Source organism: Colossoma macropomum, unplaced genomic scaffold (assembly GCF_904425465.1).
Source record: "Colossoma macropomum unplaced genomic scaffold, Colossoma_macropomum, whole genome shotgun sequence".
Lineage (NCBI taxonomy): Eukaryota > Metazoa > Chordata > Actinopteri > Characiformes > Serrasalmidae > Colossoma > Colossoma macropomum.
The window spans coordinates 19,965,625-19,979,412 of record NW_023494791.1 but is presented as its reverse complement, the minus strand read 5'-3'; the positions used below and the strand labels follow the sequence as shown (position 1 = coordinate 19,979,412).

At 37.7% G+C, this 13,788-nt stretch overlaps 1 protein-coding gene across 1 annotated transcript in view; it reads left to right on the top strand.

The window, feature by feature from the left end:
* Positions 1 to 614: 614 nt before the first annotated feature.
* The window catches only part of fancl (FA complementation group L), a 19,406-nt gene continuing 6,232 nt past the window's right edge, over positions 615 to 13,788 (top strand). The window contains exons 1-7 of the mRNA XM_036574301.1: positions 615 to 1,042; positions 1,282 to 1,340; positions 1,489 to 1,549; positions 1,846 to 1,902; positions 2,072 to 2,169; positions 5,473 to 5,575; positions 7,026 to 7,094. Coding sequence (XP_036430194.1) covers positions 956 to 1,042; positions 1,282 to 1,340; positions 1,489 to 1,549; positions 1,846 to 1,902; positions 2,072 to 2,169; positions 5,473 to 5,575; positions 7,026 to 7,094 — 534 coding nt within the window. The 5' untranslated portion in view covers positions 615 to 955. The remainder of the gene's footprint in view (positions 1,043 to 1,281; positions 1,341 to 1,488; positions 1,550 to 1,845; positions 1,903 to 2,071; positions 2,170 to 5,472; positions 5,576 to 7,025; positions 7,095 to 13,788) is intronic.

Here is a 13,788-nt window from a genome sequence, read left to right as displayed (position 1 = left end):
TTTGGATTTTTTCCCTGTTAATTGTTGTTTTACTGTTCAACATGGTGTTTTTTTTATGCTGTTTGTAATGTATGCCTTGTGTATTTGTAGACTGACCGACAAATTATATAATCAAAAAAAAAGAAAGTTAAAACTCCATCACCTAACAAGAAAACAAACATATTTTAATACTAACTTACATGCAACTTAAATTATTTTTCCTTTTAAAACTGTGATTAGTGATGTGTAACAAAATCCATTTTTAAAAACACTGCATATTAGCCCCCAAGACAAACAGTTTTGGCACCACTGGGCTAAACCTAAAACTAAATGTTAGTTAGCTAAATTTTGTGCGCTAACGTTAGCAATTTGTAATCTTCCTGTGGAAAAACAGCGAGCTAAACCACTTAGCTATACTATATATTTACAGTAGCAACTGTTGGTTTTGATATGTTAATTCGAAGCCTTGTCCTAAAATATGTTCTATTTATTTACGTAAATATTTTTGTCTAATTTTGTTATTAGCTAACTCCCACACTCACCTTGAAGGTGCCCACTAACGGCTCCCTCAGCCACTGGAACCCTTCACATAAAGTTTCCTCATTGAAACTTTGATGACGTAGCTGTGATTTGATTCCGTTGCGGGAAACCGGACAAAGTTAGCTGAGGACTAACTTATGATTTAACATGGACTAGCAGAAGAAACTCTCAGCTACCGTTATTAGCATACTGTAAATGAATACTCTTTAATATTTTTTCGGTCTACACCCAGCATGTACAAGAGAGTAGTAAGTGTAAATGTCGTAAGGTTGTCCAGTGTTTTGGAAGTGATTGAGTTGGCTAACGTTAGCTAGCCAGGCAGCTAACTGAATACAAACATAGCTGGATAGGCAGCTAGCGGCTTAGCTCGCTTTATCTTACCAGTTTATAAGTAAGAGAGCCATATTATTTTATTTTTGGGGGTTCTTTTTTCACAATGACTGATAGTTTGCTTAAAGAGAGTCCTTTATTAGTTGCACTCGATAAGGAGAGAACTGTTTACGACGGATTCATCTCAGTGCAGGTGGGTACACTAACGTTAGTTACTGCTAAAAACAAACTTTTGAAGCATAGAGCACGTTCATTAATGTCACTTTATCAGGGTAACCGGTGAGTTGTCCTTTCATGCCAGCAACGTAGGTTAAGTTTATAGTGGATCAGTTTTACCGAAAAGTACATGCATGCATAGTCAACGTTGTATACAGCAAGGATTGGGAATGTAACTACTTTCTTAGAAGTAGGAACTTGTACCTCTGTTGACAGGAAAAAGACTTCAGACTCAGAATATCTCTGCCCCCAGACCATCAGCTGAAGCAGGCAAAGTATGAGATTATTTAATTTACTCATTTATAAAGCAGTTGACAGTGGAAATCTTGCATGTTGCTTTATGATTTTTGTGTCTATGCTGTGTAGGTGTAACTCGGGCTGCTACTGCTTTTGCCTGATTTTTCAGGACTTTTTTGTTTGCAGGTTGCACTGTTGTTGGAAACTGAAACAGTTACTGAAAAATTATCAGGATATCGTAAAACAGGTAATATTGCATTAAATAAAAATGTTTGACATTAGAATTTTGTGTCTGCCTTCCTTAGTTAGATTGGTCCATTGTTTAATTAACAGCAAGTTTTCAGTATTGTTATTCGTGTGCCTTCAGGGCTTCAAGGATTACATTCAAGCTTATTTTACTTTGGGCAGCAAAGTTCATTACTTTCATAAGCATTAAATTATTATTAACCCTGATGACCAACCCCATTAATCAAACGACAGGAATACATTTAAAAAAGTGTTGGTTTAGGCTAATAATAATGATCTTTTTTTTTTCTCACACAGAGGTTACATCATTCTTCAGATTTGGTCAGTTTTATTTTGGAGCTGAGGACAATATTGGTAATTTTGTTATTTGTATCCTTTTCCTCTGTATTTGTCATGTTTCTCCTCACTTTATATTATGAGTTTTCTTTGCATATTTTGTGGTGTATAGGACATCATATGGTATATTTACCACATTTTATCATGCACTGATTTACTTTACTGTCTTTGCATTACCTCTGGTCAGGAAGTGGCATTGAAGAGCCAGCCAGGATGGCTGTCCATTCCACCACCTCAGTACTATTCACAGCTCATCACAGAGATAGAGGATCTAGGATGGGATAAGTATGTTATGTCCTGCTCCAAAAGCTATTTTTATTTTAAAGGCACAAACAAATCAAAGACTGTTCAGCTGGAGCTTCTTCTCCAGACTTGTCCAGGCTGATTTGAAAATCTTCACTTTCTGGTTTAGAAAACATAATGTCCACAACCAGAAAATTTATTTACTGAGTGACCTTATTGGTGGTCTACAGCCAGGGATTTGCATTGCCTGTTGCCTCAACATATCACATTTTAGCCAGAAAAACATAGTGCTAGTGACCCAAGTGGCCAGTTGCCTTGCAGTTGTTTTTTTCTTTTAGCAAATATTCGCAGGTATTCACCTTTTAATAACAAAACCACCACTTAATACCCTCCCATGCAAGATCCAGAGCCTGTTTGCTCAGACATGAAACTAACTACGTCAAATAAAATTTTGTAGGAATTCAAGAACCCTAACTGCCACAATCAGTAACATGATGACAATCTTCTTGTTAATGTGAAGGTTTTAATATTTCCTTTCTCAAAGCAATGTGACTAGTTTTTGATACTGAAGCATGTTAGTTAATTTTGCAAATTATACATGACAAACGTGTCTATCCTTCTGGCCACAAAGTCTTTAATTTTGGCCACAAGATTTATTGACATGGTGGCCTTGAATGGCAGGTGCAAATAGTTATATTTGTCTACTAGGGGGAGCAATATGATGATATTTTATCAATATCGTGACAGATGTTGTTATATGCTTTTCTATCTTGGATCTTTGATATTATTTGGAACTTAACACTAAACAACTGCATGTTTAATTTAAAAAAGCATAATTGGTCCAGTTTAATTGGATTCAGTGATGTACAATGTGTGGAACATTTGAATTAAAATCATTGTGCCTGAAATTTTGATGGCTGTTTTGAAATTTGGCACTACTTGTGTGTCTGTGTGGCAAAATATTGCGGTTCGTATTGTGCATCGTGAAAACATCTTTAAGTATTGTGATAAGATATTTTTGCCATATCACCCTCCCCTCCTGCCTCCTTCTGTTTACAGCAGATGAACTGGTCTCTGATGGTTTACCTGATATAGGCCTACATCATGCATTAGTTCCGAATGTAGTCATACCAGACATATACAAATATTAATCAGTTCAGTCTTTGTTTCTAACAGAAAGGTTTAATGTGGTTTATAAGCCATGTATGTGATCATGCTTTGATTTTGGTCGGCTTCACACTTTCCTCTTTCTATTAACGGTCAGAGATATAATTATGATATTAGCAAAAGCAAATTGTTCTAATTGGGAGCCCACTCTCAAGTTTAATGGGGAAATGTCGAAGTTATACGAGAGAGACGAGACAAGGTGCACATTTCAGCCCTGAATTGCGGTCAGAAGTATTATACACCAGCTCTATCTGTAAATGCACTTGAGATTAATTAAGATCCTTAATTTGTATCAGTGGTAATAGCCTGAAGTCTGACATAGTTATGGACTCTGATTGGTTTAGGCAAGGGGGAAGTGCTGCAGAACCTGGTCATTTTAATGAGTTTTAGTTGCCTTGAAGAAGGCACGTTTAGTGTTAATTACTGTAAAGATGGGGTCAATTCTTCACTCCTCTCTTATCCTCAATATAGCTCAAAAGTGTTTGGCATTAAGAAAAATTACAGACCATCATACTATGACCAGTCACTTAGAATCCTGTAAGTATTCAGTATAGAATATGTCGTAGTTTTGCACAAATCAAACCTAAATTAAGAGAAAAACAAGACAATGTGCATACATTTTCAGTTTTGGGGTGATTTTACCTTTGCTCTTATATGCATATCTAAAACTGTTCTGCTTTTTCTGACAGTCGTTGCACCAGGGCCATGGTGGGAGGTTGTCACAGCCTGCACATATATGAGGGATAGAAACCGAGGCTTTCGCTGTAGTCTTTTAACACCCCACCAGGATAATGACACCTGAAAATGTTTCCTATTGGCTGTCCCTCTCGCCATCTCAGTCTAGCTAGCACTTATATTTTAAAACACATGATCTCTGGTGGCACCTGTGAGAATGGAATAACATTTACTATTTTCAGCAGCTGGCTCTCGAAAGCCTCGGTGCGGAATCGTCGAAAGCGGCCTTGACAATATCACAGCTTATATTTTTGAATTACTCTTTCAGACAAATTTTATACTGTTGTATCTTCATCCGTGGCCTGTTTGTATGCACACACGCCAAATGTTCCCTCCAACGTTTATGAGCGCTGCTGATTTTGTAGTTGCAAATGTAATGCTCTCATCAATCCTCACAGCAAGACATCAAGCTGTCAAGCTGTTTCAATCATCTGAACTGAATGCCAGTAAGGCCTGATACTTCGGTTGGTGATCTCTGTAGAATGCAGAGTAGCAGAATGGCATTCTGGTTTGGAAAACGGATTTCTCTTTGGTGGAAATGAATGAATAGTGCGGTTCTGAGGCGTAGGTTCATGTAACTGAATGCGATATTCATCCCATTGCTTTATGGAGTGTAAAAGCGAGGGCCTAAGCATGAGAAAAAAAGTCTATTCAGAAAGTGAAGGAATGCTGAATGCGTACTGGGAGATAGTAAGAAAGATGAGAACGTTGGTGGGTATGTTAATTATACTTTCAGTTAGTGAGCGAGGTAATGAGAAAGATACCGATTCTGGCATAGAATACAAGAGTGGGAGAACGGTGAAAGAATTACTGCTACTGCACCATGCGATGAGGGGATCATTTGATAGTGTGAGATGGGAGAGAAAATGGCTTATGGGAAGAAAGGGAGTATATTCTAGTAGTAAACAGAACAGGGGAGTGAGGTGCAGGGCGGTATGGATTGTACGGTCTTGCTTGTCTCTGAGTGTTTTATGTGGAGCTAAGTGCTGTGTGACAGAAGGTGAATGTGTGTGTTCTTGGTCTTTGCTGATGGGAATGCCCAGGACAGTATGTGTGTGTGTGTCAGGCAGTCACAAGTTAGATCTTGACATGGCTCGTAAATAAGCAGTGGAAATAGGACCGTGTCAGGTGGAACAGTGGGGCATTAGCCAGCATAAATTTGCAATGAACTGGTACAGTCAGAGCGGCACTGTGGAAATGGAGACCACCTGGTAAAACCTTACTTCCAAAGAGGAGTGGCTGATATGGCGAAAATGTAATATCACAATACTTGAAAACATTTTCACCATACATGATATGTATCATATGTCATTTTTCTGAGGAAGTTGGAACAGAAAAAAGGCTGAAGGGTTATGTTCTTACTTCTGATAATGCTCAGAAAGTGTTTCCATTCACAGTAAACCTGTACTGTTCACTAATGTGTGCAATTGATTTGCTTGGTAGGCTGCTCTTCATCGATACGGACTTCCATACTCTTCAGCTGAGTGCAGAGGACTCCTCTGGCCGCCAACATGCCATTACGGTCAAGCTTAAGGCCCAAGGTGATGTGCCACTCTTCTCTCATAAACATTACATCTTTTGGCATTCTTTTTCTTCCCTGCTGTTCTCTCATAAAGGTATACCAGAATCCAGAATGGTGTTTTTCCAACCTAGTAACTATCTACCACATCTTTATTGTACATTCAGTTACCACAGATTGTTTCATTTCCCTGTGAAGAAAAACAGATCTAAGTATTCTCTTATTGTATGAATAATGCATTTGGTCAGTGTTCTTTAAGTACTGACCATATCTATGATATGCTCAGAAAAGCGAGATATTAGAGAGAATATTTTAAGGGTGAAATATAGTCACATTGCCCAACCACAGTGATTAGGTTGAAAATGAGTTTATCTTCAAGTCTTGGTTTACCTGAATTCTTTGTTTGAAGATTGCAATCTAAACTAGTCAGAAGACAGGTCACTCACTGTATTCATACTATAGACTTAATAATAATAATAATAATAATAATAATAATAATAAACTCTGCGTTTAAATAAGTTGAGTTTAGGTAACTTTAGGTGAGTGGTGCTAATGTGCTGTGACTGGAAAATTGTTTACAGAGATTTAGAGGTAAGATTGTAACTTCCCCTAAAGCAGAGAGGAGAGAAGGTGAGATGTGCAGAGGAAGAGATAAGAGCATGAGTGATCTCCATAAAGTGATTACAGGGTCCACAGCAGAAGCAGAAAATTGTGATGTGCGAGAGGTGCAGTAGCCCCTGTACTTGGTGTGCGTGCGTGTGAGAGAGGGAGTGCAAGGCCAAGGCGACTCCAGGTTTGGAGGGGTGGTGGGGTAGAGCTGCCAGCGGCAGGTTGCTGGCACTGCACTGGGTCCTGATGAGATTCAGCAGGGCGTGAGGAACCCTCTGTGCCCACCTGCCCGCTAAGGGGTAAAAATAGCAGTGATCCCCCTGCCTCACATCTGCTCATCCTTGCAGAGCAGGGCATCTCTCTCAGGACCTTCAGCTGCCAGCACCTCCCCAGTTCAGCCATGCTGGGTAGGTGTGGAAGCTGGTGTAGGCCATAGATACAGATAGATAACCTCGCATTTGGTATTTGTAATGGATAGAACTAGAAATTGTGTTAAAGAAGTACTATAGTTTGAAATTGTTTCTTTTTAATAACACTTGAAACACAATTCTAGGTGCTAGTGGTTGAGAATAAAGACCTGATCTTCTGCAGTAAAGCACACTATTTTTTAAAACATGCTATTTCTCTCATCATTCTTGTAGTATGACTGCTTACTACCACAGAAGACTGAAATATTGAGACAAACAAAAGAAAGAAACTATTAATTGTCAGTTATCTATCCTTTGACCAATCCAATACATCCCTCTCTAGAGATCTTTATTTCCTCTTTCATAACTAAACTCTGGGTACAGTTTACTGTCCACAAGTTGCTATAAAGAAGAAAGAGAATGAACAGTATTTTTATTGCCCCGTTTTCTGCTCTTCTCAGTACCCAGCTGAAGCTCCAGAATGCTCTGCAGACCTCCCTGTCCCATTGGCCATTACATGGACCCCACAGGTATGCTGCCTTAACCTGTTTATGCACAGCATTCTTAAAATGCTTTGGCTTTTATTGTATTGTTCTAATTGGCCTCCTTTTACTCAACAATACGAGCTCAGTGGTGTTAATTACTTGAAGGTTGGCATTTGAAGGCATGTTTGTGTCTATGATGAAAGGTGTTCTGTACAGCAGAATTGCTTTGATGTTGCATTCCTTAAAATAATTTACAGTTCTCAGAGGCTTAAAGCGTGCCAGATGAACTGAGAGGACAATGAGGAGATTGGAAGAGGTGTGAAAGAAACTCACTAACTGGAGAGGCCTGTATCCCACTAAATAAAACTAAAGAACAGAATGAAGAATTGTTCTCCTCAGTCATATATCAGAGTACACCATAGTGTTTAACAGGGTTGCTTCAATACCAGAATTTTGACTGTTACGAAAATAGAGTGTAGTATGACAGTACTACTATGTAATACTTATGGAAATAAACAGAAAAATCTTACGTTTTTTACAGCTAATTATAATCTCTGATCATCTAACTTTTGGTATATTGTGCAACACTAGTGTTGAAGGTGAGAGAGGTTTTGCTGGCCTGGTTGTACTGTTGCGTGTGTAACGTGGCATCTGTACATGGCTCTCTGACAGGGAAGACCAGCTCAGCACAGAGCAGCCTTCTGCTGGCTGTGGCCCTGCTGGGCAACTGATGTCTTGATGCATCTCCTTTGTTCTGAGAAAAGAAAAATCTGTCCGCCTGCCTCTCAAGAAGATTTAAATGAATAATTATACAGGTTGGCACTGCAAGGCCGTAGAGCGTTTGTGTGTGCTATGGAGAAGTATACAGTGGCGATCAGAGGTTTTTGCTAGTTAAGCTCTTTGTACGGTGGCAGACGCAGCAGTGCAGGTGTGACTCCACAGGAACGCAGCTCAGTCAGCCTCACAGCCAGCGTCCTGGGGCCTCGTTCATCATACTTGAATGCACACAGAATGTGCCTTAATCATGCATATGCCAGTTCTGGTAATAATGGCAGATATTAAAAATGAACCTTGCCATATTCTCCAAAATCTTTGGACATTCAAACACACTAGTTGTGTGGAACTGATTCATCTACTAAACTTTGTGCTTATTTACACAAATTTGGCAACCATGTGTATATCATAGTCATTATATCCATTATTAAAGAGCAGATATAACAGTAAATGCTTTGGTCTGCGTAAAAAGTGTGACTGTAGGTGAAGGTTTCCAGTTTTAAATGGAGGTGTCAAACATGGCATTTAATCTTTATAGGTTAAATTTTCGGGGGCAATATAACAACTTTAGTTGTATTAGGTCCTCAACACAAGTGAGAGGCACCTGGCTTTTTAGCACGATCAGCCATTTATATTTATGCTACAACATTTTGGAATAGGTATAGCAGCAACACTCAAATACAGCACAAGTGCATTATCTGACTCAAATTGGCCAAAATAAAAAAAAAATCAGTTGCTGATTAATGATCGCATGTTTGGAGTAAAAATCTCCTGATTTCCATCTTGACCGATTCTGATTGTGTATTCCTAGTTGGCAAGTCATTAATTTTCTTTGCTTAACGTGTGTTTTCAGAATTATTTTTTTTATATTTCCGGGGGTCAGTAAACTGTCATACTGGGGTATCTAATCATATCCTCAATAAATCTCAATTCTAGAAAAGTTGGGAAAGTGAAGACAAGATAGGTCAACATAATTGCTTTTTTTATATAATTATACACTCAGTTGATGTTTGAAACATGTTCCAAAAAGTTGTAATGGGGCAGTTTAAGACTAGGAATGTTGTGAAATGTTCAACAGAGCAGGTGATGCAATCATGTTTGAGTATAAAAGGAGCATCCAGGACAAACTTTGTCCTTTATGCGCAAGAATGGGTCAGTGCTTGCCACTTTCCTAAATGCATCAGCGAATAATCCAACAGTTTAAGAACAATGTTACTCAATAAGCCGTAGCGAGGATTTCTACAGTGCATAGTATCAAAAGAAATCTGTGTGTAAAGACCAAGGCTGAAAACAACAACTGAATGCTTGTGACCTTCAGATAGAACTATTAAAGACTGGCATGCCACATGGGCCTGGGAATACCTTGACAAACTGTTGATAATAAACACCATTGGTCACTGCATAGCCACAAGTCATATGCCAGCAACGCCCAGAAAAGCCGCCTTCTCTGGCCCATCTGAAGCTCATCTGAAATAGACTGATGCACAATGGAAACATGTATTGTGGTCTGACAAGTCAACGTTTCAGATTGTCCATTGAAGTAATGTATGCCGTGTTCTCTGGGCCTAAGTAGAGAAAGATCATCCAGGCTGTTACCAGCATAAAGTTAAAAAGCCTGGATCTATCATGGTATAGTGGTGTATTAGTGCCTGTGGCATGGGTAACTTGCACATCTGTAAAGGCTGCATTAACAATGAAAGATATAAATATACACTATATAAACAAATGTATTAGGACACCCCTCTAATTATTGAGTTCAGGTGTTACTATCAGGTATTGCTAACAGGTGGCTAAAATTAAGCACATAGCGTTGCAGACTCGATAGACAAACACTGGCATGTGAATGGGTTGTACTGATGACTTTAAACATGGCACTGTCATAGGATGCCGCATCTGCATTAAGCATTATGAAGCACAAAATGCAACAACGAAGGCCCTGTGTGGTTGTGCAATAGCCTGACAACAGCCTAATAACAGAAGAATGAAAGAAAATTCTGCTTTAAAAACTGGATTCATCAGTGTCTTCAATTGCAAAACGATCATTGTAATTAAAAAGAAAGGTGATGTGATACAGTGGTGGACATGCTCCTCTGACAACTTTTCTTGGAATGTGTTACAAGCATTAAATTTGAAATAATAATAATAATAATAATAATAATAATAATAATTTTATTTATATAGCACTTTTCATGCCGGTGGCAGCTCAAAGTGCTTTACAGACAGGTGATAAAACATAGTTATAGAAGAGATCATTAGTACTTAATTAGAATCAGAAGAAAATGAAGATTAAATTACAAGATAAAAACCACGAGACATTCAGTTTTAGTTAAATGCTAATTTGAAGAGATATGTTTTTAGGTGCTTCTTAAAAGTGAGCACTGAGCCTGACTGTCTAATAAAAGGTGGAATTGAGTTCCACAGTTTAGAAGCATAATAACTGAAAGAGGCCTCTCCATGTTTTCTGTATTTTACAGAGGGTATCTGTAGAAGGCCACTATCTGCAGATCTTAGATTACGTGCCGGAACATAAACAGACAGACACTCTGTGATGTAAGCAGGTGCTAGGTTGTTTTGAGCTTTAAAGACTAGTAGCAGAACCTTGAAATCTATCCTGAATGATACAGGCAGCCAGTGTAGTTCTTTCAAAACGGGAGTGATGTGATCTCTCTTTTTTTGTTTTTGTTAGGATGTGCGCTCCTGCATTTTGTACAAGTTGTAAGGGATGTGTAGTTTTCTTAGGAAGTCCAGCAAGAAGAGCATTACAGTAGTCACGTCTGCCTTTAACAAATGCATGAACAAGTTTCTCTGCGTCGCTCTGAGATAGAAAAGGCCGAACTTTAGCGATATTTCTTAAATGATAAAAAGCTACTTTAGTGACCGTGTTTACATGTGGGGTAAAACAGAGCTCAGAGTCTAAGATCACACCCAGGTTTCGTACTTCAGGTTTGGTAGATGAAGCTAAAGAACCAAGTTTCTCAAAAATCATTTTTCTAGGAGTTTCTGTACCAACAATCAGTAATTCAGTTTTTTCACGAATTAATAGTAGAAAATTATGCGACATCCTCTGAGAAATATCTGACACACAGCTGGAAAAGAATGTACATTTATGAAAAAATGAAGTTCATAGAGTAAAACAAGTGTTTTGTGTTTCTGTACTGTTTACAGATTAATACAGATAATTTACTGATCACTTAGCGTTTCACATACTGTCCCACCTTTTTTTGAAATTGAGGTTTGTATGTCTAATTCATTTATATTGAAAGCAATCCTATCTGGCTCATATAACAAGCTGGCAAATGTCAGTAATTTGTGGCATGCAGAAACTTCCATGTCATTTCCATGTTTTTTTGCACCATTGTTTTTGAAGTGTTCTCCTAGTTGAAATATTGTGTAAAACGTTTGGTTGTTTTGCATTTTGCTAGCTAATGAAGAACACACATGCGTTGGACAAGCATATTATTCTTAACATTATTAAAAAAGCAGAACTAATCACAATGCAGACATTTAAGCATCCCTGTGGTTCAAAGCAGTTAAACAGATGCTCTGTTGTAATGCTCCCTGGATACTTGGATTTCCTGCTTGTTAGAATGGTATGACAAGTTCACTTTTAATTTTCTGTAAAAGTCATGAATACTGTTTTATGCTTTGTTCTGCTCTTTGGCTGATGTACACCTGCCATGTCCTAGAAGAGGAGGAAATAGAGTGTGACATTACGAATTGATTACTAATAACTTTATTGAACTATTTATGTGCATTGGCTATGGTACAAGATGAGTACTAGCCATTATACATAGTGACTCAGGAGCTTTTAAGTACTTTTGTGTCAGGTTATATACTCGTGTTTTCGATAAGGAAGACTTATTCAGTGTTCACAGTTCAAAGTCATCAGTCACCAGTTGTTTACATAGCAAATGTATTTGTCCTATCATACACAACTGTCCAATAATAAACATATCGCTGTTGTCGGAAGAAAACCTCATATCTCCATTTCTGTCATTTTTCAGTTTTTAACATAATTTGAAAATGTCTGTTGTTCTTTACATTGTGTGTAAATTTCATGATGAATGCACCAAAAGAAATGGTCCAGAATGACTTGCAAAGACATCTGGTTCCATTGACTTACATTGAAAGTAAAGTATGTTATTTCCTTCTCCTGTAAAGTTACCATTTTGGAGATACAAGGTTTTCTTCCGATAACAGCGATATACAGAAGTGTCCAGGTTTCCATTTAAGATCAGAAATGAATATTTTTAAGAGACTCAGTCATGTTATGACTTTTTTGTGTATGAATTTTAAGCTCGCAGTGAAGTCACACACTAAAATTGTATTCTTCCACCTCTGTGAGATTGCTTGCCGTTATCCTCTGTTTAAATTGAAAGATGCTGAAGCACTAGTCCATGCCTTCATTACTTCATGTCTCGACAACTGCAATTCCCTTTTCATCGGTCACTCCTTAGAAACCCTGAACAGATTTCACTTTATGCAGAACTCATATGAAAATGGTCCTCACTCACACTAAGCAATCAGCACATATCAGCCCTATTCTCTATCAATTACCCTGCCTACAGCTCTGCTTGATTCAGTACCAACGTCTGCTGACTGCTCCCAGCCAATCTAGTTTCTTCAGCGCTCTTTGTACATCTTCTGGCACTGGTGTGCTAATGCTCCCTCAGACCACACTCAACTGCTGCTATTATTATTATTATTTATTTTAAAAATTTGTCATTTGTTTACATCTCTGTGTTTGTAATGTGTTGTTAATGATGATTTGTAAAGGCACTGTGCCATTATTATGAATTAGAATATGGCAGTTAACTTTTTTGGTGAATTAAAATTTGACTTGATTTTAAGAATTCAGAATTCATAATTCTAAGGAATGTATTAAGAATGATATTAAGGAAGACCCTTGAAATTTGTCAGTGAATTGATTTGAGGATCGTAGATACAAATCACAACTGCTAATTAAAAACATTGGACTAAAGGAAAAGAAATTAACACAGTTACTTAGTGTTATTTTTAGGGGTGTAACAATTCTCAAAATTCATAGTTTGATTCATCGCAATACAGTAGAGTCTATTTGGTAAGTTTTTTGCTACAGAAAAAATAAGCAGTGGTTAAAACTGTGCTGTATAGTAATGCATCCATTTTCAGTTAATTAGAACACTCAGCATTGTAAAAGTATCTGAAACAAAAGCTGCTTCATAGTGTACAGATCTAGTACTCTAGCCACAAGCTAGCATGCTAGTCACGATACAGTACGATACATTGCGATATGATATGATATGCTGTATTGTTACAGCTTTAGACATTTGTAATAATTGGACATTTATCGTTGTATTGGTATGTAAAAGATTACTTAATTTACTTAAGGTAATGACTTGATTGTTATTGTAGCCTATCATTTTTTGATAAGTGTTTGAGTTAAGCATCTGAACAGGGCTAATCAGTAGCCTTAAGGCTACATTTGCAACATCATACAGTAGACTTTTGTGAAGTATTTGAGGGAATCACCACTTAAATATCCACCAGCTCTTGGATATGTATTTGGTGACATTGATAAATGCTGACCTTGCTACAAAACTGTTCAGAACAATTAAAAGAAAGCACTGTTGCTTGTTTTTTCTGGTTTTTGTCTGGAGAAACCTGAAAATGTCTGTGACAGTTTGAAAGGACCAGAATAAAAAACATCTTCATAAAATATTGGCTGCACTTTTAACATTATTTAGTTTAACCTTGCCTTTTGCATCATGCATTATACCTTTCTCATTAACCAGGGCTTTTCAGAAGACCCATTAAGGGAGTTTTAAGAATAGTCCTCATTTCATTCCTGACTTTTATTGATTTATTTACATCATACTCATTCTCTGAGTGACTCTATGAATATGCATTGTTGACCATTATGAAGAGAGACTTAATTGGAATAGTTAACAGTGTGGTGAACAGACTGTCACCTCACTAAACATGA